We start from the raw sequence: 27,732 nt of genomic DNA, 5'->3' as shown, positions 1-27,732 counted from the left end.
CCTCTTGCTGAGCAAGGGGCTCGGTATTTCTCAATTCATGAATTTTATACCCACAAAGTGATATATGTGTATAAACAACATAAGCGTTTCTGATGGCCTCAAATTTAAGAGGCAGACATGTTATGAGGATGATAAATGGGAATCATCTCTTCTCCCCAACTTGAGATAATCCACTAATGATGCTGTTCCTTCAAGTGGAAAGAATGTGTTTAGATACAGTCATCTGGTCTAAGTGCGCTTAAGGAGATATCACCAAGTGTGGCCTCTTCTTACTTATAAAAAAGGCCCCGGGGACTTCATAACTTCCAATTTTTAAAGAGCAAGGGCTTTCCTGGAGAGCATAATCAAGTAAGTTTGGGACCTTCAAGCATTTCTGAACAATAAGAGAAAGAGCTATATGAAAGAGAAGTAAGCCAGGTTATCTAGGTTTCACAGTTGCTTAAAAATATAACAAACAAAAACCAACAAAAGACATTACACTTATTATCTTTTTCACTTTAGTTCTCCAACATTGTCAAAGCCTTTGATAGATGACAGATAGATAAAGAGATAGATAGGTACCAAATATCCTAACACCAGAAAACCACTTCGGTCAGGATCAAGGATTTAAAATTTAAGTAAAAGCTTTGAGTAAAGTAAAACAACTGCCTCCCCTAAATAAATATGCTTATACTTCCTTTCTAAGACCTCTAAATTATAGCTGGTAAGATAAACTTTGCCAGACACCAGGTTATTTTTAATTATGTTACTCCTTTCTTCAAAAGTCCACAGTTTCTGCTCACCTCCTTCCACCTGACCTCTTCACACAGGGTGTTCGAACAGTCCCATTGACTGTCCCCATATTTATCCTCTTCCTTCAGTTCTCTGTTAGAATTCTCTGCTTCTCTGCCTTGGAGCCCAGCAACTCCATGTCCCTTTCTTATTATCCTCCTCATTCCCTGCTCAACTTCCGTTCAAGAAGAGCCCTCCCACCCCCAACTTGGAATGCTTCACAAATCCTCCTTTGAACTTCACCCATGCATTTATGAATGATCCAGCTAAAGCCTCAGTTCTCCAGGACATCTTCTCTAAAACTCCTCAGCCCAAACTGGTTGTATCTTTGATGTGTATGCCACAGGACTTAGGTCATATTGTTTCTTATTTATAAATTCCTTAGCTGTGTTTATATTTTTGTCTCACCTCCCATTCTAAATTCTGTATTCCGTAATTAAAGTGAGTGAAGGGATCCTTTAAACATGAATGCCCTTCATACTCTTGCCACACAGCCCCTCTTTGAGAATTTTGTTGGAAGAATGTCTGCTCAGGTTTTTATCATCAAGAAAGAAAATGTTTACTATTAGAGTTCAATACTTCCTTTGAAAAATGTGAATTTTAGGCTGAAGAAATTGTTGTCTTTTGATTGCAGTAGCGGATCGAATTCTTAAGATACAACTAAAGAACCATACAGATAACGCAAACAGTAAAGACTCTTCTGGATATAATAATCCAGATAATCCAAATGTGCAGACACAGTTTCAATTTTTTTTTTTTATCATTCACCTTATTCCAAATCCAGGATTCCATATAGGCTTGTATCAGGGTGGTAATCACTGTTTTTCTTAATGTAAATGTATAATGAACAAAGTCACTTTGGTAGTAGAGTCAGAAGAATCCCTAAGCCATAACCATATGTATTTCCTTACAGTTTCCATGTTGATATAGAGAAGGTAACATGGATACCACAAAGTGAGGTATGCAGTCTGGGTAATTCAAGACATATTTTCCACCCCTTACCATTACTTCTGATTCAATTACAATTATTCCTGAAACTTTTAAAAAACATGTATTTTAATGATATTTAATTCTATTTTCTTCCTTACTTACAGATGCCAAGGCTCATTTTAACACCTGTGACAAAAGCTACACTTCCCAAAATATGATCAAAGAGCACCATTTCACTCAGAGGAGACTGAATCAGACATAATTCTTTTTCTCCTTAAAATTGGTAAAGTACAGCTTAACTGGCAGAGGCTTAAAGCATCCCCTTCCCCAGGAGTGTCTACTTTAGCCAGCTGTCGGCAGGTCAGAAAGCCTTTACTTTACTAATGTTCAACACTCACTGTGTATCAAAATCACATGAGATGCGTTTTAAAATACAGATATCTAGTAATGAAAAATAAATGAAGCAAATTTAAGAAAAGAAACTAACAAAAAGTACAAATGCCCGAGTCCCCCCACCAGAAATCCAGATTCAGGTTGTCTGATGAGGGATGGGGACGTGGGCATTTTTACTTAAAGGCTCCCTGGCCATTCTAATAGACAGCGAGCGTTGAGAAGCAGTGTTGGCAATATTTATGCACTGGGCCATTTCCTGGTGTTTCTCAAACCCCTATAGTCAGAATGCGTCACTGTTGGTTAGCTGCCTGGTGCCTGGTTAGTTTAGCTCTGGCCCACCCTGCCCCTCTGTCCTGGGGCAAGCTGGGTGGTTGCTCAGTGAGGGAATGAGTGTCCAGAGTTTCCTGTGAAGCCAAATCTAAAGATGCTTCTTCTATTAATTTATTTCATATTACGTCTAATTTTATCTTTTTACTCAAGCAAGCAAATAGCCTTTATTATATGTTTTTGCTTACTAATTATTTCAAGTTGCCTTCCCTATTACGCAATAGATTGCCTTATCTTCTTTTCTCCAGGCACACAATAGCCTGACTGAATGACTTTATTTTTTTTTAATTTATTATTTATTTATTTATTCTAAAGATTTTATTTATTTATTTGACAGAGAGAGACACAGCAAGAGAGGGAACACAAGCAGGGGGAGTGGGAGAGAGAGAAGCAGGCCTCCCGCCGAGCAGGGAGCCTGACGCGGCAGGGCTCGATCCCAGGACCCTGGGATCACGACCAGAGTCGAAGGCAGATTCTAAACGACTGAGCCACCCAGGCGCCCCTGACTGAATGATTTTATTTCAATGCCTCCAATTATCTCCTGGAAGTAAGTGTGAAGAGATGGGAGGAGAATGTTTCATCTGCAGAGAGTAAAATGGCTTCCCTACAGAGCAGAGCAAGGTGAGAGTGCAGCATAGTGAAAAATGGTAACTATACTATATTCCGTTATACTCTACAGAAATATACCTTAATATATTTCCTTTTTCCTTTCTCAACTTAGGAAAACCAAAACCTTGAGAAACTTACTCTTTGCAGCACATAGCCAAAGCAACTAAGTCACCCTGTGAGAAAGAAGACTATGGCACAAAGCCAAAGGACGAAGCCACCAGAAGCCAGTCAAGGTAGTGTGTAGTGATTACACATGTGTGCAAGCAAATCTGGGCATAATATCGTGACATGATAGATCAAATTTTTATAGACACAGATGCTGAAATATAAATAAACTTTTCCTCTCACTCCAGAGATTCTTCCTTTCCTGTTTACACTTTAAATTATTTATGAAGAAATACTTTGTCCATTATCGCAATGATTCCAGTAAGTATTTAGAGGGTTCATCATAATTTATTTTCCTCCCAAGAATCAAATCATTCTTTTTAAGAACAATTAACAGGCTTTTTGCCAATAGATAGGTGTTTTCCTCCTGATTCATACTCACAAAGTCTAAACACCAGCATATCTCTCTAAGGAACACCATTTTTTCATACAATAAAATAGGTTCTCAGTTGTTCACATCATGCCCACATGATGTTACATTTTCTATCACCTCAAGTATGGTGTTAAAAATTCAAAGCACTTCGATACAAATGAAAAAAATATACAACAGTTTTCACCAAAACACATCCCCAATCCCTACCCTGCAGCCAGGGCCCCCTTCTTGGAATCATTCCACCAATAAAGCAAATGATTAGCCAACTCTTCTTCTTGTACCTGACAAACTGACCTCACTGAGGTGTAACGTTATACATTTTCTGAACTGATACAAAAAGGCAATGCCTTATTAAAAACATACAATTTTCAGCTTTACCTCATTAAAATGAAATCTCAGAGAGCATTTTCTTTTTCCTTTTCTTTTATCCCTATTGCTCCTCTCACGATGCATGTCTCTCCCCTTGGCTACATCCCTTCCCTCAAAAATGTTCTGAACACTGTCTGGGCCCATGAATACATTTTTTATTCATTGCACAAATGAATGATCTAAGAGCTATTAAGAAAGAAGAATGTAATCCCTGTGTAGAGAACTGGGGGTTTCCTTGACAACAACAAAAAGACAGCAGGGAATGCCCATGCATTCCATGAATATGCAAGAAGAGACTAGGCCTAGTACCTGGAAAAAATTTATAAAGAATTTGTAAAAAGATCTTTGTCTTTGGGAAAAAAAATTAAATGGGTGGTTATCAAAATCATAAGCCCAATTCTCATACATGAAAAAAGAGCAGAAAGCTAATGAATTCTACATGTAGGTGCTGTAGAATCAATACTACATTTACATTTTAAATAAGGGTTGCAGCTGCTTCTGATTTGCACCCAAAATGGCATCACCCTAGACAACCACAATTCACAGAGGATTAAAATTTTAACAAGCTCTTACAGTCACGTAGATACTATAGTATAGTTATATTTGGCTCCCTGTGGTCTAAATCTTGAATTTTAAGATAATTCTTTTTTTACCTATTCACAGTACAAAACAATCTAAGTTTCCCTACGTGTAGAAGTCCAGAGTAAAATACCTGCTAAAGCAGAGAGGGCATTAATTTGTCCTCAGTAGTCCTCATGTGCCAGGCACTATGCAGAGTGCTTTGTTGTCACGGGAGGATTAACTGTGTGAGGTGCCTACCACAGCGATGGACAAGCCCTTGAAGAGATCCCTTTCTCCTCCTAGCAACCTGGCGAGTGTGTAGTCTTATTATACGTTTTAAATGTTGTAACAACTGAGGCCTCTGGAGATAAGGCAATTTTTAAGACCAAACAGATGGAAATCACAATGCTGACAATGAACCCAGGACTGTTTCCAAAGGCTCCTTCCATGATGTCAACTGCCTCTGCCATGGATCTTATGGGGCGAACTGAGGTGCCCCACCTCAGCAGTAGTTTTGATGACTCTAAGTTATAACTGCAAATGCTATTTTCAGAAAGAAGAGGCTCATGTTAGCAGATAACAAAGGTCTTTTTAGCTATCTGTGGAACACGTCTTTTATTAAACTTCAACCTGTGAAGAAACAATTTCAGTTTCTTAAATTTTTCCTCGAGGTGAGTGAGTTATCAAACATTCATAGAGCATTTTAAAAATGGAGGATCTACTGTGTGTTTGTGTATGCGTGTCTACATGTGAGTGGTATGCACATGTATGTGTGACACATACAAGATACTTCACTTATAAGGACTTTTTAAAGGTAACCATTGATCTGCAGTATAGGGTTAAACTCACTAATAATTCAGAAACACACTAAGGTCAATTCTTTTCTTCAAAGTATAGAAACAAAGGGAAGATAGCCTCTTCCTTTTCATGATTTGACTAATAGAAGAGGAACTCGGGGCGCCTGGGTGGCTCAGTGGGTTAAGCGACTGCCTTCGGCTCAGGTCGTGATCCTGGAGTCCCAGGATCGAGTCCCGCATCGGGCTCCCTGCTCAGCAGGGAGCCTGCTTCTCCCTCTGACCCTCCCCCCCCTCATGTGCTCTCTCTCATTCTCTCTCAAATAAATGAATAAAAATCTTTAAAAAAAAAAAGATGGGCGCCTGGGTGGCTCAGTTGGTTAAGCGACTGCCTTCGGCTCAGGTCATGATCCTGGAGTCCCGGGATCGAGTCCCGCATCGGGCTCCCTGCTCGGCAGGGAGTCTGCTTCTCCCTCTGACCCTCCCCCCCCTCATGTGCTCTCTCTCATTCTCTCTCAAATAAATGAATAAAAATCTTTAAAAAAAAAAAAAAAAGATGGGCGCCTGGGTGGCTCAGTTGGTTAAGCGATTGCCTTCGGCTCGGGTCATGATCCTGGAGTCCCGGGATCGAGTCCCGCATCGGGCTCCCTGCTCGGCAGGGAGTCTGCTTCTCCCTCTGACCCTCCCCCCTCTCATGCTCTCTATCTCATTCTCTCTCTCTCAAATAGATAAATAAAAATCTTTAAAAAAAAAAAAAGAAGAGGAACTCAATCCTTTTCTGGATTTCAGGCAGTGAAGGAAGGATGGGAGAAGCCATCCTAATTCCCTGCAGAAAAACATGTGCTTCTCTGGCAGGGAGCCACAGCGGGGCCCAGCAAGGAGAGCCACTCGTGTGTGCGAGCACCGGCCCCAACCAGTTTCAGGGATGTGCTCCAAAATCCTGCAGGAAAGAGGCAGCCCACACCCAGGGCTACCGATTTCATGATGCTGTTCTCTTGCCACGGCAGGTATCGGAACAGCATGCGTGGCCCCCCCATATTAGCAGCAAACTAAACCTAAACGCGTGCCTCCATTTGCCCATCGGCGATACTTTCCCTAGCTGTCTCGCAATGATCTCTGAAGTTTAAACATGAAAATATACGTAAACCATGCCCTGAAAGTATCAAGCTCTGTGAGCTTGATGATGATTTAGCTCTGCACATTCACGTGATATTCTGAAATGTAACTATGTACTACCTTGATGACACATAGGCATCAATGAGATTGAAACTAGATTTGCAGGTGCCTGGATGGCTCAGTCAGTTAAGCATCTGCCTTCAGCTCAGGTCATGATCCCAGGGTCCTGGGATGGAGCCCCGCATCGGGCTCCCTGCTAAGCAGGGAGCCTGCTTCTCTTTCTCCCTCTGCCTGCCGCTTCCCTTGCTTGTGCACGCACTCTCTCTCTCTCTCTCTCTCTCTGTCAAATAAATAAATAAATAAAATCTTTGAAAAAAAACAAATCCTAGATTTGCTTAATTTGCTTTATTCCTCATCATACCAAGTTATTCAAAGGTAAATATCAGTGAATGTGTATGATGAAAGTGAAATAAAGTACTGATAATCAGACCAATTTAAAAAATGTTTTTACATTAAAAAAAATCAACTCATTCAGGAATGAATAATTGTTGCTGCTTTCTTTTGAATTAGCTAGATGGTATTATTCTTTTTCTAGCCATGGTCTGAGGTACATGTTAATTTAGAAATTACCACAAGGTAAGAGAGAGGTCCCAAGAAATTGGGGATCCTGATCTCCTTTCTCAAATGTTAACCAGAACAGCCACTCTTATCTGCTTAACATATAGTGTTCCTAATAAGATTTTGTTTGAAGAAAGGAATCTTCTCCTATAATAAAAAATCTGAAAGTAATTTTTCTATATAATCAATTCTATCAAAATGAAAAATATGTAATTTTGAAAAGTTATATGAAGCAATCTCATATAAACATTGCCTTTTAAAAAGTGATGACTGTGCATGCAATGAGATCAATATTGCCATTTGCCCAGGTGTCTATCTCCTATTCCCAGAGCCAGTGTCCCTTATTCTTCATCCTCTCCTCAACACCTTTAGCTTTGTGTACATTTCTCCAAACTACAAACAAAAATGCAGGAGGAATTAATCATATGAGAGTTATTTCTCAATGATGAAAACAATAAGGTGCCATAAATTTCAATACAGAAACTGAGCAAAATGAATTCTAAGATAGAGGCCAAAATTATCTTTCTCACCATCTCATTAATCTCTAATACCATCACATTAATAATTTTATCCATATTTTAATATCTGTATCATTTTAGTTTAATATTGGCTTTACACTTGCCTTACACTTAAGGTATAAATTATAAAACTAGCAAAAAAGAATGCTTGATGAAACAAATAATATCAGGCTGGCCTGACAAGTAGTATGGAGTACATATGAACTCATTAAAAAAAAAACAACTAATAAACCATCTATTTTAAGGTTATAACTATGAGCATTTACGTAATAATGTTTGAATTTAATATCTGTACATTTCTAAATAATTCTTTGGTTTAAAGATAACAGCACACCAGTTTTTGAAACATTCACAGTTTTGTCACACCAACTTGTGACATTTTCGACGATTTAGAGGAGTGTTCTTTTAAAAAAAAAAAAAAGTATAGAATTGAAGAAACTCTTCCCATACTACTAAATCCTGTAGACTTCTATGTGTTCACAAAGAAAATCTTTCAATAATTTTTCAAAATGCAGGTGTGCAAATTACCCCTGAAGTAGACAGGAGTCATGTTTTCAGTATCCCCTGAACCACTGTTAAATACACCCCATAGCATTTTTCAGCTCATAAAACTTTTATGAGCTGAGAAGTTCCTTCAGATTTTTTTTAACTGCTAACTACAGTTGCCCTCCAGCAATAGCACCTTAAGTTGCTATTAAGATCCATTTCAGCAAATATAACATAAACGTGTCTTGAGTAGCATGTTTTGTTTCATAGTAGTTCAAAAAAAATCAAGATTTATATGACTTGCTGAGCTCAGCAAAAAATTATGAATGCTTTGGTTTAGTGTAGCATGGGTGGCATTTTTGCTTACTTGGATATAACAGTACATGTAGAGGTCAGTTCTATGTTTGTGAATAGATTTATACAAGTTCATACATGAACCAAGGATTTTCCAATCTGGAAAAATGTACCTCGATACATAAAGGCACATATGTATTTTCCTTATTAACGTACACCTGCCTTAGAACCCGTTAATTTAACATCTGCTTTAATGTTTTCCCTTGCCAAAGTTCAAGATGCTTGAAAAATTAAATTTCTCATAGAAAACAAGTAAAATTAATAAAAGTAAGCAGTTGGATCTGAATAAACCTCTTTGTCTTCTCAAGACAATAAACAATGCTTTTAGTCTTAAGAAAGACATATATAAAGTATACAAAAATGATAGATGAAAGAGAGAGACAGAGAGACGGAGGGAGGGAACTAGATAGACACAGGCTATACCCTGCCCCGCCCCACCACACACACACTGGAATCGCGTCCTGATGGAGAAACCCAACAATTCCCTTTCCATAGAGTTTTCTGACCTACTCTTATCAACGCTGAAGAAAAACTAGACAAGCAAATCATGATCCCGTGTTTTAAAAGTGGAAGAAGGAAGAGGACAGACCTAGGTACATCTCCCAAACCCAGCTGAACTAAGTTAACAACTCCCAATTTAAACACGCACATTTGTATAAATGGTTTCTGGGTCAGGTTACTCAGACCCTCCATTTCGAGGCACCATTTACAAACTTAGATTTTTTTTTTCCTGATGACTGTCAATGCTTCCAGGGAGATCATGTTGAACATTTTCTATTTTGTAATTTGATCACCTACACCTTATCACACAGTTTCCCATTTAGAAGAGTTCTTAAATGCAGAATAGTTTTTACTGTTTTCTATACTATTTGATTCACCTTAATATCTACATTAACTTGAGAGTCATCTAAATTGGGAAAAACCTCTGCATAGTCAGTCACTCAAGCATTTTTTTTAAATTCTCATATTAAGTGCTAGTAGAAATTTCTTTTCACTTCTGTTTTTTCTTTTTCATAGTAATACCGTCTTGTCACTTTTCCAGCCCTACTAACAGCATTCCTCATTTCCACTACTTGGCAACTCATCTCTCTCTGACCCCAGTTTCAAGAGGTGGAAAAGGAATGTAAGAGACAGGAGACATGATACAGTTTCCAAGAAACGGCATCATTAGCAGGACAGTAATGTCCAATCCTGGGCTCTTTCAGCTGTACTAGAAAAGTGGAGATTAACTGCAATACTCTGGAAATGTATTTCCTTCTATTTACTGCTCCGCAAGAGCTTTTAAACTGAGAACATTCTGGATACTAGAAGTGTGAAGTTTCCCCCTACAGTACTGGAAGCCAGCTGACCTGACAATGGAGCTGCCTGTTTGTTTCCAACAGGTGCACTCCTGAGCACTCTAATGAGGATGGCATCACTCTTAAGAAAATGACACCCTGAGATAAGTATCTCAACAGTAAGAGAGAAAATATGCTAAAAAAAAAAAATCTTCTAGCCCAACCCCTCGGACCCCAGTCAAGGAAAAAATAACTATTTATTCTTTCAATTCACATATTCAAACAAGAATACAGCAACTTCACTAAAATCAGTGATCTCAACTTCTAAATTAAAAAGATACAAACCTGAATTGATCTATTAAACAGTATTCACTATATGTTCTCAATTCAGCTTACCAAAGTCAAAAGATGGTTGGTCTGTCCTTTAGGAAGGAACATTATCGAGCATAATGAAAACTGCAAGTATTATTCAACGTAAAGAAACAGTTTTTAAGAATTTTGCCGGAGAGAAAAAGAAAATATTTGGGCAGAATAGAAGGCATCATAAAAATTCCTAGAGATGAAACAATTAAATCATAAAATAAATACCATTAACAGCCTGGTTTTTAGGGAACAGAGGTAATGCTGACATACCCGTATCCAAAATTATATGTGACACAATGAATTACAGCATTTTCTAGAACTGAGCTAGGTTGTATTTGCTCTAAATACGTAAAGCCTCATTAAAATACCCAAGGACCACTGCTTAACAGTATGCTGAACTGGCATTAAAATAACATTTCAACTACAGACCTGGTACCCACCCCACAAGCCGTACAACCTATAAAATCCTGGGAGAGAAAAAAACCAAAGCAAACCTTTAGACGTCCTTCTACCAGCCCTGGACATGTGCAATACAGTTTTAGCTGTCCACAATGTAAGTACTGAAGGTTAATAGTTAAAGACCAATGGAATGTTAACACAGTCTAGTACTACACTTGAGTAGTAATGCATGGAAAGACACTGAAATTAAAACATTTTGTTCTGCATGTTCTGAAGTGATGTAACAGTGATGATTGGTTATATTAGATGACAAAGCAGGGCTTCTTAGGACTTTTAAAATGCAACTGTATCTAACATTCTTCCAAATAACATATTCTTCCAATTCTTGTACAAATACATGAAGCTAAAATACAGAATTTTTTTCACACTCCAGTTATCTTCTAATGGCAGCATTTGGTACGTTGATTTTTTTTTTCCAAAAGTAATTTTCAAGATAAAATGCTGATTGCCTTGACTGACATGTCTAGAAAGCAAAGACTTACCTGTCTTGTTTTCTCTGACCTCAATAATAAAAACATTAATGTCAGGGTGGAATTTTGTCCCTGCTGGGGGTTCTGGAGTGGCAATTGCCTGAGGTCTGCCGGCCTCTTTGCCTTCCACAGTGGGCGGTCTTGCTGGCTGCGTAGGGGAGGGAGTACTTGAAATTGTGAAATACTCTCTGTCAATATCAGTTTCTGTCTCCTTCTCCAGAACATCCTCCAGGGTAGTGGGAGGAACACGAAATGTTGACTCTCCGATGATTACCATGTCACGCGTTGTGTCTTCTCCAGGCTCCCTGTCAATGAGAGGTGGTTTCTCAGTGGGTACTGAGGATGGCTTGGATGCTGAGGTTGTGTGGAGTCTTTCTACTGAACTGAAGGCAGCAGTGATATCACTTGGAACTGTGGCTTTAACTGTTGAAAATTCTGGGAGTTCTGTCACTGTGGGCTTTTCGAATAAACCTGAGCCTACATCAGTATAGTCTAGGGATGTTTTCTCTCTTTTCTCAGGAGTGGTTTCCTCTATAAGCTGGGTAACATGGGTGCTGAAAGGTGATACAAATACCCCTGGACTAGCACTTTCTGTCTCATACTTCTCTTCAGGCTCTGGACTCAAAGACACTGTTGGCCCCATGCTTGGTGTGACCACTTCATCTGTTTTTGCTCTGTGCTCCGTGACAGCACCAGGTGGATAAGGCATACTGTGCTCAATTTTTCCAATTCGAGTTGTTTCGACAACTGGGACTCTCTCAGAAGCTGTCACCAACTTGTCTTCAGAGACTGTATATGGTGGCCCGTCACGTTCTTGTTTACCCACAGGTGTTGCTGTCTCCTCAGCTGTGGCAGCTGTAGAACTGAGAGTAGGAACTGGTTTCTCTGCGGTTGATTCTTTCCAAGGGAGTTCTTCCTGACCTGGTCCCCGTGTAATTTCTGTTGTTGTTCTTACAGTTTCAGAGGAAATCGTTGCTTCGAGGCGAGTCTGATTAATGACGTGTATGTCTTGAGAGGGTCCACCTAGAACTTCACCTTCTGGTGGAACAGAAGGTATCAATACTCCCAATTCTGCCTTGGGAATTACAGAAAGAGGAACGGTATGGGAGCTGTCTACATAAGCAGGAGGTTCTTGGGTGCTACTATAATTAACAAATGCCAATCCTTCCATGTCTGAAATGTCTGCATATTGGGGGACAGTGGATACCAGCTTAGAGACATCCATATCTTCTCCTTCATCCAAAGCACTTCCTTCTGTGGTTGCATAAACAACTTGGCCTTCCACGCTTGTGATAGGTGGAACTCTTTCCTCAGTTGTAGACTCTCTCAAAGTCGGCCTTTCTGCAACACCAATTAATGTAGTTGGCTGAAATCCAACTGTGAATTTCCCATGGTCTGTTGTGTCTTCCTCAGTAAACTCTTCTAGTGGCTTTTGAGTACTATCTGGGATAAGAGTAAATTCATCTCCTTCATCTTCAGTGAAACTTGGGATTTCTTTATCCTTCCCACTCACTTCTGTAGTGGTGAGTAAGGCAGGGGGTAATTTTGGAGGGCCTGCATCTTCTGTGGACCCTAAAGGCTTCGCTGTTGTATTATCTTCATCCCAGGACCATTTTGATACAGTGACCACCTCCGCAGTTAAAGTGCTGTGGCTCAAATGCACTGTTGTAATACCCTCATCATACTTTGTAGTATCTGGATAGCTGTCTGTTTCTAATTCAGCCGGTGTTGTCACAGAGTCTTCCTCCACATCTCTTGCCTCTGTTGGCACTACACTTAGTTTTGTTGTTGTCAGTGTTGGGGAATCGAAAGATCTGGTCATTTCCACTGAAGACTCTGTAAGATGAATTTCCTCTGAGGAAGCTGTAGAGAACTTCATTCCAGAGAAGCCTTCCTCCTCTATTTTTCCTATAAATGGATCTTTGGTGATCTTTTCCTGTATCTCATCATCAATATAAGTATCTGTTCTCATCTCTGGACTTAGTGTTTCTGTTCTCTCTCTTCCTTCTGCCATTTCTGTTTGTGGAGAGGGATAAATAACTGTGGGCATTCCCTCGACTAATCTTTTATCACCAGAATAAGGAAACAATTCTACTTCTGTATGATGCTGTGACGGGAAAGATGTGGTGGACATATATTGGCCAAAAAAATCTTCAGTTATTCTTCCATTAGTTTGTTTCTCTTCCCAGTTGTCTGTGGATGATCCATCACTGTCAGGCATAGTTACAGGTGAAAGAATTGTAGATGCTGAGACTGGCTCCCTGTCCTCTAGCGGAGTGGAGGCAGTGTCTTCTGAAGTCTTTGACACTGTAACGACTTCAGGTATTTGGCTAAAGACCAAGGTGCTCTGAGCAGATCTAACTGTAAATGTTCTGTCTTCACTGTCATCTTCTCCCAAGGTGAATCCATAGTGGCTTGTGGTCAGAGATTCAGAAATAGTGCTTACTGTTTTCTTTTCAGTTTTGGATTCCAGGGTCATTGTCATAGACACAAATGGTGTTTCTGTTACGGACAATTCCCTGGAAGGAATGTGCTTTGAGATTTCCATAGATGTTACCAAGGGACCCACTTCTATTTGTTCAATCTGTGTAACTGATTCTTGGGTTTGTAGGTCTTCCCTGACACCATCCCATGAATCAGTAGCATGATGGGAGATGACAGTTGTACTTTGGGGTACTTCTTTCTGAATTTCAGGTATGTCTGGCCTTCCAAGTGGTTCTAAAGCAGGTGAGTAGTAGTCCATCTCCCAAGGCTTCATGGTACTCCCAGCAGGTGTGGATGAGTCAGTGGCTAATCTGTGTGTGATAGCTTGACCCTGAACTGTGGTTTTCTGCTCAAAATTGACTATATTTCCCACAGGAGGGGACCTTGTTGTAATGATAGGTAATTCGGTGATTAGAGGGATGATTGGTGTGGTTCTGTTGGGTACCATTTGTAGTTCTTCAGAAAGACTGGATGATGCAGTTTCTGCAAGGATATTCAGTGCGATGGTTGTAGCCTCTGATATATTCTGTTCAGCTAGAAAAATAATTTCAAAGAGTTGATTAGATAAGTCACTAATAAAAAGTTGTACGTCCAGTATTGTGAAGTGCTGCTGTGTATTTTGGGGTTACCCAGAAGTGTTTTGTGATGAAGGTATCTAGAAACTGTAATTATATTAACTCAAGGGCAGACAATCGAACATTTCATAGTCACAAACTCATCACTTGTTTTACATTGTAAGGTTTATCACTGCTTTCACCCATAAGGATGAATGACTGCTTTCGGTTAAGGAAAATGAATATTTTGTAGTTTTAAGACAAGGAGAAGTCCAAAACCATATAAACTCAGAGTTTGGAAACAATAGACAGCTTACGTATCAGAAACGACAGCAGCAACTTGGGGCCTAGTAGAAAAACGTGGTGATACTATTCTGAAGGCTTCTTCTGTCCCCCGCCTCTAGCTTTCTCCCTCCTTCTCAAGCTGTGCTGTGTCTCAGGGGAGAGGGAGTGCCTCAGATTGCAAAACAACAAAAAAGCCACATCAAATGTACCTGAGTTACATATGAACTATTACATTGTCCATAATGCGGAGGGTTTCATAAAAACAGGATATTAAACTTTTTAATACCACCCTTCACTTGAGTCCAGGTGTTGGGACATTTGTCTTCACCTTCATTTCAACTCTGTAGTGTAGCCTTGGGTTTCTAATAAACAGTAAGACATTTCTGGCAGAGGCTGCTTGGCATTTGTGATAGTTCTACGTTTAGCTCTGTTCTACACACTATGTTTGTAACTCTTATAAGGGTCTTGGTTCCAGGCTTACTTTAGCATGAAACGCAAAAGTAAAACATGAGTAAAGTACCCACATGATATATTTTAGGTCTGTAATTACAAATCACTGGAAACAACTCTGAGCATCAGAAAGAATGGGCTCAGGCAATAAAAAGGAACATGTCATCATAAAATGCTACATTATAATGCCTCCAGATTTACAGAGAATGGCCTCTCCTTTTTAAAGAAATTTAAATTGAGTATAAAAGTGACAATGTTACAGACAAGATTCCCTTTCAACATAGGGAAAATGCAGCAACCTAGCATGCAAAGATTTTGTTTCTTACGAAAAAATCGGATTTTCAAAAACCAACAACTAGTCACCACTAAACTCAGAAGGAACTGTTCTAAGGAAACCTGTAGTCATTCTCTCGCCACATCCAGTATGACTTAAAACTAGCTGTACGGGGAATGCCTGTTCTCCCTGATGAGAGTTGTCACATCTGTAGTATCTGTAATATCTCTGTCTAACTCTCAATAATCCCAAAACAGGAGTCCTTGGAAAACTAAACTGGCTATCTTTGAACTCCATCTATTCTGTCAAAACTTAATGATATTAGGGCAGTGAAACTGCTGTGTATGATACAAGAATCATAAATATATGTCGTTATGTATTTGTCCAAACCCACAGAATGTCCAGCACAAAGGATGAACCTTTATGTACTATGAATTTTGATCATGGTATGTCCATGTGTGCTCATCAGTTGTAACAAATGTACCGCTTTGGTGGGCAATGCTGATAATGCGGGAGGCTGTGCATGAGAGGGGGCAGGCGTACACAGGAAATCTAACTGCTCTAAAACCTATAACTGCTCTAAAAACTAAAGCCTATCAAAATACTTTGAGGATAAAATGATGCGATTTTGTTGTAAATCAGACTTGAGTTGTAACAGGTTCTTTATTTTTGTCTGGGATGAGCTGTTATTAGCTGTGGTCATTCCCAGACCATTCTGAAGCCCAGATTCACTAATTTTAGAATGAAAACTTGGTGGCCATTTACATTATGGTAACATTTAAATATTCTCCAAAGTCTGTCACTATTTACCTATTACTATTTTATGCTGGAACAAAACTAAACAAAAAATAATTGGATTCTTCAAAAACATTAAATAATTTTTTTTCTCCTCATAAGAAAATCCTTTTCTATATTCACTTCCTGGAAGAAGATTTGGTCTATTTTGATTGACATGAACTTAAGGAGCCAAAGCATGGTTGATGATCTTTCTTTTAATTCAATTCTCTATCCTCTGAAATTCCATAACTATTACCTCATTTCATGGCCAAATATCATCTTCGTCTTCTAACAGCTTTCTTTGGGGAAATAGTAAAATGTACATACAGAGAAAGTTCCCATGGAAACATAACGTAGTCACTTACACACTGCATATTAGAGAAAAAATAATCATATTATTGTTAAGAACAGCAAAATAGCTAATTTTGCTTTTTTCCTCTGAGTATTTCTGTGGCTGACGAAATTAACTTAAAAGGAGATGATATGGCATTAGGGCCAAACAGAAGTCCTGTGGATCAGGCTGTCCCATGTTCCAACCCAAGTTCTGGGCTAGCAACTTCTTACAATGCTATGAAAATACTTTTATAGTGTTATAAAAATAAAGGATTCAGATTTTAAAAACTAAATTGTACATCAATGCCCATTATTACTGTACCACTGGTGTTGCCTTCGTCTAGTCCTGGAGCATAGTAAAGTGACAGCACTGTGTCTAAGAGACTCTCCCTTACAAAGCCAGGATGTATGTGACTTTGTTTTCAAAAACAAGGGTTTTCGATAATTTTAGAGTTCTGTTTAAAAGTCTGCTTATAATTAAGTTAATTAATTCTACTATTTGGAATGGAAAACCTCAGACTTCCTTTGGGGCTGGGGGGCTTTTTCGTCAACTTAACAGCTGATTTCCATCATAACTCAGAATATCTGATCATTGTTTCAACCATTCCAAAAAGAGGAAATAATTTTAAAAACCACAAATATCTCCAAAGAGATATCTTAAGAATAAATGTTACTATATTAATGGTGGCTATTACAAAGGTGAAAATGCAACTCCAAGTTATTCCCGAAGTGTCCTTCCAGAAGAATTCACATGGAGAAATTTCTGAATTGGAAACCTACCAGTGTCCCTTTAGCTTCATTATTAAGGAAGCCAACAGAAATCAGCATATTTCTTTTCCCACAAAAGCCCCATTCCAACCTTTGCAGCTGTCTGCCACACAGATGTTTTGCATCACTGTACTTATGGTATTTTACGTCCTATGGACTCTCTTCTCTGTGCTTCTGTTATAAGACACGAGGCAGATTTTCCCAGTAAGATATAAAGATCCTATTTAGCAGCATGATAGTAGATTTAATGCACACCCATACTGCCTACATTATATGAAAGTGACTAATTTCAAATTAGTTCTTCTACATTAAAATGTTTTCCACATAAATAACTGTAAACATGAGAATTCACAAATAGAGCAGATATTCAATAAGTTGATTCGGACTTCATCGGTAAATAGAATAAAGGCTGGAACAATGGCATTAGAATTCAAACTCTTTTTAAAAAGTTTTATGAGTGATTGAATGCTAACAGATTGAAATTCAAAAAACAGAAAACATATTTAGAATGCCATTTAGGGAAGTATTAGTTTTGGTGCCTACAGTCAGATTATAGTTGAGGGGACAAAAAGAATCATAAGCACACCATAGGTTAGAAGGGCAGGCCGACTTTAAAAGTGAACAAATATGTAAGAAGTGTAGCACATGAAGTGGTGGGAACTTATTTAGCCTTCTCTAAGCCACAATTCTAGTTCCTAGCTTAATCAAACAGAGGGATAGAAAAAAATGAGGGTTCAAAGCTAGATCCCATAGATGACCAGACACTTAGAAATTAAAATTTCAAAACAAGAAAATTAGGTCAGTTGAGGAAGATGCTGAGAAACAACTGAACAACTGTGTTCAATAATAGAAATGGCTGTTATTTAGAGTTTGGTCTCCAACTTAAAAAGGAAAAATGGGCTTAAAGTCCAATGCAATGAATTTAGATAATTAGAAAAACTATCTGACCAAATGGTAAAAGGATATGAGAATGGGTTTTCTAGGAAACATGTTCTATCTCCCTGTCTTGGAGATCATTAATAACATAACGTGAGGGATTATCATGAGTCTTGAGTGGCTTTGACTGACTTAAATTTGGGGATGTATGGGTGATTTTTCAAAGTCCTAAGTCTCTAACTATCACAGAACTTGCTTAACTCTGAGGTCAAAGAAAAATCAAAAGTGCACAATTTAGTTTAATCATCACAGGAAAATACACAGGAAAATTTCATTTCACAAATGTACTAATTTCCTTGTTTTTCAAATCTACTTGACATGAATAGATTCTAATTATGCTTGTCATCAGCCATTGTTAATATTCTATTCAGTGACGGTAGAAGGAAAAGAGAATTAGAGCACAGTGAGGTTTGGTATTGTTCATTCACCAAGAGGTGGCTTTAAAAACCCCTTCTACATTTGGTAAAAAGCAAGCAAGAGAAATATGGTTAAATTTCTAAATTCCTCTACTTAACCAACCAGCGGTACATCTCTGAAATCGCTTTCGGAACTCTTGCTGAGGTCACAACTCATACACTTCACCCTAAGTATTTAGCCACCGCTCAACTGTGTGGGATAAGTGAGTAGCAGTCAAGTCATTTTGAGAATATTTTTAAAATTCGTTAAAATGTATACATTAAAAGAATCCTTGAAAAATGAATTAAGAAATTTGGGGAAGCTGTTGGCACTGTGTTTGATTTAAGAAAGATTTTTATGTTATGACTAAGCCTTCTAAATCTTTTAGATGCTGAATGCATTTTAAATATAATAGGCTTTAGGGAAGAAATAAACAAGACTCTAACCCTTAGATTAGATTTGGATTAGTTTAGATTACACTTTGGTTTGGAAAAAACTCAAAATTTGAACCATGATATTTGCAAGTTATATATTTCCAAGTTCTATCGATTCAGATGAATTAGAAAAAACTGGACCTAAACTTTCAAACTTTTCTCAGATATTATATAGATTTTTAGTAGGTGGTTACTGTATTTGAAACTAAGTATCTTGTCATTTCATGCGTTCATGTGAATTCCTCATTTAAATAAATAATTTAAAACACATCAGGATGAATTCTCTGTGTCTACAGACAGCCTTCGGTTTAAGTTTTACCCTCAGGGAGAAAAAAAAAAGTGTTGTTTAAAAGTGCTCTCTTGCCAGTTTTATCAAGCACAAGAAAATCCAATTGAGCAAGGTAGTCCAGTTGGATAATTCCACTCCTTCCCTAATTAAACCTCCCTAACCCTGCCCCCCAACACCAATCTGATTTCAGTTCTTAATCATAGTCACTTAATGAAAAACTGATTTTAGAGCTTCAACTACTTGAAAGTCACTGTTAAAAGAATGTCTATCTTTCTACTTTTAGAGATAGGCTTTCCTCTTTATTGTTGTTTCTTTTCCTGAAAATAAGTAAGGAAGAACTTTTCTGCTGCTTCAGGGCCTAGGAACAAAAGTCAGTATTTTCAAGTGGCTTTTTATGGCCAGCCTGTATTGCCCTGACACTCAACACATGGCTCTCACACTCGGAAAGCCGAGTCTGTAGGAGGAGATGTGGGCAGAGGCAGCTCAGCGGGGAGGCCACGGCGTGTGAGATCACGCCTCTCCACAGCGCTAATGGCTCTTCTACTCGGACACCCTAGCGGTGACTGTTTGGTTGATAAAGAATGCCTGTGCACTTCAGTTTAGAAACCAATTCCATAATATTTTCTATTCATTTCAGTTATGTATTACTAAAATAAGATATATTGGAAACTTAGTAAAACCCTTTACTCTATTTCAATATAACATGGCTCTACTTTGAACATACTCACCCCAAATGCTAGGAAATCTTTGTTTAGCTGTCACAACAATACAGGCCCTTCAGTAAAAATCACAGTGAGACTCTGGATTACTCGCTTGTTTGATCAAGCATCCTACGAGCATGATACTCTATCATGTGACTACTACTGCTAAAATAATTTAAGGACATCTGAAAAATTTAAGCAATTATATCATGAATGTGGAGAGATGTCACTTAAGATCAATTTTAAATAGCAAACCTAACTGAGGATAGCCTACATTACACCTTTCAAAGAACATAGACTGTACTTCGATATGGTACTAGAGAATTAGTGATTAGAAGGCACATATTTCCATTACTTGAATTAAAATAAGATGAAAGGAGATACTTATTTATAGCATGGTTTCCTGTAGGGTATTAATTGAATGTTATGATTATCCATATCTGTTCCAAGTACTCACCTGCAATTACTGAAATTTGAATTCTCCGCCATTTCAAAGAAAGACATACCAAACAAAGACAAAATAAGCAGAATTCAAGGATTCAACTCAGCCACAGCTGGCCTCAACATTACAGCACCAACAATCTAATTACATTAAGGACTGCAATTAATGTTAAACAAAACAAAACAAAAACAAAGAATCAGAACTATGTTCTGTGGTTCTAGGTGCAATGGAGCATAGTTAAGACCTTAACTTGACATTTCCTCATCACCTCTAAAAAACATCTGTCAAACTTCCTGTTGTTTTAACCATATCGCTGCTGTTCCGTTTACTAGCTTTTGAAAGTCACTGAACTGCTTGCGTTCTGTGCATACACTGCAAGACATGGAATCCATTCCCACCACTAGGTGAACACCAAGGCATGTCTTCGAAGTATTTTTTTTTTAAATCTGTAATTTTTAAAAAGGTCTCAAACACTTACGTTTAAAGCAGTAGGCATCAAATCTGCTATCAGGGGGAGGGAAGCCTGTCTGGTTCTCAAAACGATACAGGGTTCTCACCCCAAGTAAACCACCTCCACACTGCGCCCTGGCCACAGTCACAGGGTGGCGAACGCTGGTGTCCGACAGCCACCCGTAATCGCACTGGTCAAAGCCATTCCTCCAAGCTGCGTGGAGCTCCCCCACTGTCGCCAGCCGGGCGTCCTGGTTTTCACACTCTTCTTCAGCTTCTTCAAAGGTAAATTTATCGGGAGCAGTGATATGGAACACATCACCTGAAATAAGGAGGGAAAACAACACGACAACAAACGTTAAGTTTTACTATTCATTCCTCTCCACTTTATGGGTGGGTGGGTGGAGGGAGCGGCTAGAAGGACATAATACTTTTTTCATGGCAAGGTAGCAGCTTCTGGTTCTTTTTCTTTCTTTCTTTCTTCTTTCTTTCTTTCTTTCTTTTTCTTTCTTTTTAAGATTTTATTTATTTATTTGACAGAGAGAAACACAGCGAGAGAGGGAACACAAGCAGGGGGAGTGGGAGTGGGAGAAGCAGGCTTCCCGCGGAGCAGGGAGCCCGATGCTGGGCTCGATCCCAGGACTCCAGGACCACGACCAGAGCTGAAGGCAGACACCTAACGACTGAGCCACCCAGGCGCCCAGCTTCTGGTTCTTTAAAGCAGTAAACAGCATGGCGACTCAATTTTGCCACTATTAGTGTGACACATACCAGAAAAGTTCATATACGTTAACTTTAATATCAAATGACTGCTTCTATGGCCCACGGGTAAACAGAAGCAACCATTTGATAATAAAGTTACAATCAATTCTTTAAAATGAACACACCTTCTCCATTGAGTCTTTCGATTATCATCTGGGAAACGAGTTTTCTTTTCCGTGAAAGAGCAGGCTGGAAAGGGAAACTATACTAAAATGTCACCCGGGTTATTTCACGTCGTTTCACCTGAAATCCAACAGTAGCTCTCGAACCCTCCTTCTCACCTATCACTACCATCAAAATGGATGAACTCCCATCAAATTAAACAACAAAACAAGAAAAACTCCAGGGTTTGAAGATGCAAAGGGACAGAAGCAAGATGGGTTCCATGGTTGTAACGTCATCCGGGGCTGAGAGTGCATGGAGGCCCCCTAACGTTCGCTCCCACTCCAACTGGCCCAAGAGACCAAGGTCCCCCCGGAGGAAGAGGCACGTTTTTGTTTGCTCCTCCCTCTGCCCAGGGTGCATACCTCTCACAATATGTCTGCCCAAAGGGGGCGCCCTTTTCCACGTCTCACAAAGACATCATACGCGCTAGCGCTAGCCGGGGCTCTAGCTAGTTTGAGAGACTCTTCTATTTGCTTATTGATTAACAAAGGAAGGCTGAACGTTTACTTTGTTCATCGCCAGGCCCAATTAGCAGAGAATCTGTTCACAATAACTTAACATGTCACAATAAAATATTCTGGAAATGCTAGAATAAATGCTTTGTTGAATCGGTACGTGGGAAGCTAACGAAACAAGGGGCGTAAATAAATTCAATGCAAATTAAACGATGCTTCTCACATTAGAGCACAAGTGGCTCGAAGACAGAGGCAGGGTGAGAGAATACCTAAGCAAATACAGCAGGCAGGAGGGAGAGAAAATGAGGCAGGGGGAAGCGAAAATATTGATAGCCCATTACTGCAGCCGCGCATCCCGGCTGCATCTCACTGAGGCCGTCTCTGACTGTATGATTTATTAGACAAGGGGACTCCAGAGCTCTCACGATTCGGCTCTTCACCTGACTAAAGCCAGATGTAACAAGCGATTGTTTACAATGAATAGAGCCATTACTCTCTCTGAGTGTGCAATAGCTTCATAAAACAAGAAAAATTAATCGCGGGAAAAATGGCCAAATCACACACGTCAGCTTTGGTCACTATGAATCTAAAATAGGCCAAATCCCTATAAGAGCTATTTGAAGAGAGAGAAAAATGACTTCTACCTAACTGAAAAAAAGTAAGGGGGGTGGGGCGGTGGGAATCGCTTTTTGTCCTTAACTGTGTAGGTTGGCAAGGACAGTAACCTCAAATCCAAAATACACTGTAAGAACGTAAGTTCCAGCCGCATTCCTGCACCATCTCCCTCCCTAAGAAATTTTAAAAGCATAAGGGTCACAGTACCACTTACGGAGTAGATCTTCAATAATCCTTGCTAAGTGAATGGCATTTCAAGTTCTTGTTAAGAAACAAGGTGCTCTTTTTCTTCCGTCCTCCCCAAGCAGCACATTCAAAAAAGCTGACTGCAGCCGAGCTGTGGGGAGCTGCGGTCCAGAAGAGCTGATTCATCTCACCTATGGATTTGGCTTAAAGCAACCTGGGGCAAGGCAGACAGAGAGACTGTGTGCTCCTGAGCAGCCTCATGCACTTCAAAGGAATGCAAGAGTGAGAGAGGGCAGCACGCCAAACCGTTTCCCTCCAAGGTAGAACACTTGCATTTGTTATTACAGCTGGAATATCCTTCTGTTGCCTTAGTTCCCTGTGATGTACTGCAATTTTGAGGCAAAATGACTGCTCCTTTATAGTAATAAGAGTGATCAGCCAATCAAAGCAGGCAGAGAAATAGAATTGAGAGAGTAGAAGTCTGCTATTCCAAACAGCAATGCCAGTCTGTATATGGGGGGAAATCAACTTCTCCAAATGTGGCCAGACCAAAGGGCCAGTGAAGAAGAATGACAGCAGGATTTCATGGGTAACTGGTTTCCCCTCTTTTAAACAGCAAACATATTTGGGGTGTTAGAGGAAAGAAAGGTTTCAGAAGATGCTGGTAGGTTAAAAAGAGAATTCCCTTATTATTATTAAGTCAATAAAGATCTACTTATAGAATTTTTATATAGAAACTCTTGTTAAGTCTGACTATATTGCAGTCAATTATTTAATTCATTTGTTTGGAAGATATAATTTCCATCCATCTATCCAATACCCATAAAATAATCATTTTACTTATTTGATTAAATTCTATTATCCACAAGGCCACCTATTTTCCTTTATATGTAGGAACTTTTCAAACACTGAAAATAAAATTAAAAAAAAAAAAAACATTGAAAAAGATAGCACCATTGGGTTTCATTCAACTCAGATTTAAAAAAAAAAGATTTAATTGGCATTGAGTCAAACATCCAAACTTTGCCCATCCTATGTATCAACCTCAAAATATTAAGGCCAGGACATCTTATACTTTTCTAAAATATGCCAGAATATCCTAGCATCCATTTTATACTGAAACCCAAACCAGAAAATAGAAAAGGTAAGTCAATAGGTAATGCACAGCAGTAATTGAACTAATTTGTATTACTAAGTGTCTTGGATTCCTAAGACATCTATGACCTCCTGTTTTGTTTTTATTCATTAGATGCCTGGTTTTAATTAGATAATCCTTTGACATTATATATCTTTTATCTAACATAATACAAACATAGGTGACCTATTGTTTAAATCAGAATTAACCTATTAAAAGCTTATTGTTGAAGATGTGGATCAGAAAGACTGTTAATTTATGGTCCAAGTTCAAAGAACATAATTCCCAAAAATGTCTTCTACAGAAAACTGGTGATCCTTTAGATGCGAGTAGGTATTCTATAGAAAAGAGGTTCCACGGACAACTGCATTTGGAAAACAAATGCAAGTGATCTGACAGGTTTCTGCAAGACTTCTCAGAGCATTTAATATTATAGCTTATTTATTGAGAGTTCCCACAGGAAGTTAAAATTTGTAAGCCATCTGACCAGAGAAGCCTCCTTTACTCATAGAATACTAATTAATAGTCCATGGACCTGTTTCGTGGACTCATTTTCCAAACTCAATGAATCCATAGCAAGTATAATTTGCTATTAAGTTTCTGGTTGCCTACGTGTCAACCTACTTAAGATAGAAGCAAAGTGGACCAGGTAAGCAAACAGCATTAAGCAGGAGCCAAAAAGCTAGAGTACAAAGCAAAGGGTATATGAAGTCCATTGCCTCCTAGGGTTGCATCAAAGCCTGCCAGTGAGCACAGGGGACGGGGAAGAGGCAGGGACCTCGATGAAGCATCTAAGATGGTATTTAATGAACATGGAGGTTCATTTCTTAAAAGAAGATCTTTCTGAGAAAAGTAAGCCAAGGAATAGCAGATAAAAGCAGGCTTTCTCCTCAATAATAAGTGGTAGGCACAAAGCTTTCCCACAGAAAAAAAAGCATATCGATACCACAGGAAAAAAAATGCAGATTTTAAGCTAAACACTGACCACTTTACAATGATAAAGCAGTCAAGATGTTAAGATTTTCAATGTTTCCAGTGATCTACTCTCAGTTTTTAAATCCATAATCAGGAATTATTTACAGGTCAGATTATATGTTCTAAACTATAACGCAGCAGAATGAAATGAGACAGATACTAAGTCTGGGCCAGTAACAATAATGTAACTCCAGCCTTGGTCCAAAAATGAATGATCATAACAGGATGCATCAAGACATAAAGTCTGAAGTTCAGAGTCAAGGGCACATCAGGCACCAAAGAATCAAGAGAAAGAGAAAGCAAACCTGGGAAATCAAGCAAAGCAACTCAGTGCATTAGCTTAGTTTCTTTCTCTACAACACAACTTAATTGGTCAGGTTGTATAAGTTCCTGCCCCAAAGGTATCTTAAAGGCACCTTTTTGCCTCTGATGTAGGTAATAAAAGTTCCTTCTGAATCATAGTACTGCGTTAGAGAGGGAGAGAAAGCAAAACCTTTTGTGAGATAAAATGCCCGTTTTATTAGCACAGGACAAGGCTGTGTTCTCTTTCTACCACTGAATACTTGTAACTGAGCCATTTAATGTACTTTAGATTTACTGGATAGTTGCCTTCCTGGATGGTAGACATTACTTTTACAAGTTGACAATGAGTCTGCTCTCTAAGTTCCAGAAGAAGCCTCTTCAAGGTAGCTACATCTATAAGACACTTATCATCAAATTGGTAACTAGAGTAAAGATTCGGAACATGTTTGTAAATGTTATCTACCTATGAGAGAATACTTAATTTTTCTCTAAAGAGAACAAATAAAATGTCAGGAAAGAAATATACAAAATGTTTTACATATAATTACTTAACATAAAAGGTCAAGTTAATTTAAGTTAGCATAAGTAAGAATTCATTGAGGTGTATACATATATGCTCACATTAGTACACACATGAGATATAATAATGCTGAACAGAGGATTGCAGATATAGGATAATTTGCATACTTATCTGAAAAACATATATGTGGTATCTTAATGCATATTTTTCCAAAATCTCAAATTAAATGTTATTGGTTTGAATTATTCCTGTTATTTCAACTTTCTAGGGATATCCTAGAAGAAACTGGAAGACACCGCTGGTGAGACTTTAATATCTGGTGACATTCCACAAATTAAATTTACTTTAATCAAGGGAATTAACATCATCAGAAATATTAAGGAAAAAAATACTTTTGTTTGACAACTAACTGCTACAAGACTCCCTGGAAATTGGACCATGCGTGTTCTTTTTTCCACACTTCTGATTGCTAAATGGGAAAGTGGCTTCTTGGCAGACTAAAAAATGACACATACTGAAATGGCAAACAATGATGAAAATAAATCAAACATTAAAAATGACCTGCACTGTTCAAAAGCTAGAATTTATACCCAGGAGTAACTCAGAACAACTATTTAAGAGTCCGGTTCTAGAGCAAAGCGAGGATAAGATCTTTCTTTCCTGCAGACAATTCCCTGTAAATACCAAGGAGAAAAGGGGAATTGGCAGGGGCAGGACATACATAATTACTCCATTCTCTCCTGGATTCAGTGGACAGGTAGTCAAAGCCAAAATTCCATCACAGTTTTCTGGGCTGGGTATATTTGCTGGGTAGTGTGATAAATGTTTATTGTTTGTTTCTGCTTATTTGTGCTCATAACCCTTCTATCATGAACTGTCCAGTCTGAAAATAAGTTCTTATAAGCTAATCATGATTCCCTTTATCCATCTGAAAAAAGAACTCTGATTTTTTTTTCACTTTAAGGAAGTTCAGGATTTAAAAATGTTACCACATTGCCTTGCTATTTAAGTTATAATAAGTAATAAATATATGTAAAAGTAGCTACAGTGTGTAAGCAGGAAGTAGTCATGTGACATGAGCTTCTAAATGCCGATATAATAAAACCATTTATGGCAAATATCCTGATGATAAAAGCAATTCAGCATAATTATTATTAGCTTTGAAGTTTTGGACTTTTAAGTTTCAAAGGATGTTTATTTTTTCTTTTCTTTCTCTCCCTTTCTCTCTCTCTCTCGCCCTCTCTCACTCTTGCTCTTTTTTGTGTCTACGTACACACGATCAAAGCATTGAAGACTAATGCTCATTATACTCTGGATCACAGTATCCATCAGCTGTACATGTTTGATTAACAGCTAACATACACTGCTATATAATCTTTTGAGGGCCAACATTTGAAGATAATTCAAAAGCATGTCAGTTCCCCTAAGATTTGGTCCTTCAACCTGCACAGAGACCACCCTTCTGTTCACAGTGACAAGAAAACCTCAGGGGCTGCCAACCTATCTTCATTCCATCTCGAGTGCAAGCCTGGCATTATTCCCAATTTAGGGGTAATGAGACTGGAAGGACAGATCAGCACCTTTCAGATTTTTCACTTGTCTTAGGCTGAAGGAGAAGCATGATGTGGCTTAGAGCACAGACAGAATTTTGAATTTTTAACTTCCAATTAATTACTAAAGAATTGTCATCAGTTGGCTCTTAGAGTCAGTTAAAATGCTCTAAGTCAGATAAGGAAAGGAATCCATGTATTTGTCAATGTGTTATTATACAAGATCTCATGTATGTCGATTTGAAGAGCTTAAAGAGATAGGAAACCGCACTAAAATTTAAAATTTAAACGTATTTTTATGGTTTTTCAGGATGTCATAGCTCCTTCTTTCCCACTGACAAAGCAGTAAGATTTTAATTAGAGTGAGAAAGAAATTCTAAAATATTTCTGGGTGTCTGAGTCTTCAAAATATCTAAGAGATTGAACATGTTATTTGATTTGACAGGCACGGTATGGCTATGGGTCAACACAGGACAATCAGCCTAGTTTGGCTTTTTTTTTTTTCTTTTTACTTTTCACAGCTGAAAGGTAAATGGCCAC

The 27,732-nt window shown here is 38.6% G+C and overlaps 1 protein-coding gene across 3 annotated transcripts in view; it reads right to left on the bottom strand.

Annotated features, from left to right (window-relative positions):
• The window catches only part of VCAN (versican), a 115,413-nt gene that overhangs the window by 50,009 nt on the left and 37,672 nt on the right, over nucleotides 1–27,732 (bottom strand). For 2 of the 3 annotated variants that reach the window (XM_064596339.1, XM_064596340.1), the window contains exon 5: nucleotides 20,555–20,848. In XM_064596339.1, coding sequence (XP_064452409.1) covers nucleotides 20,555–20,848 — 294 coding nt within the window. Of the gene's footprint in view, nucleotides 1–10,965; nucleotides 13,972–20,554; nucleotides 20,849–27,732 lie in introns of all 3 variants that reach the window. The other variant, XM_064596338.1, reaches the window with a different exon arrangement.

The sequence above is a fragment of the Mirounga angustirostris genome, unplaced genomic scaffold (assembly GCF_029215605.1).
Source record: "Mirounga angustirostris isolate CCGP_5_RB_7025 unplaced genomic scaffold, mMirAng1.0.hap1 SCAF_7, whole genome shotgun sequence".
NCBI classification, from domain to species: domain Eukaryota; kingdom Metazoa; phylum Chordata; class Mammalia; order Carnivora; family Phocidae; genus Mirounga; species Mirounga angustirostris.
The sequence above is the reverse complement of the archived record's forward strand: the minus strand, read 5'-3'. Positions and strand labels throughout refer to the sequence as shown.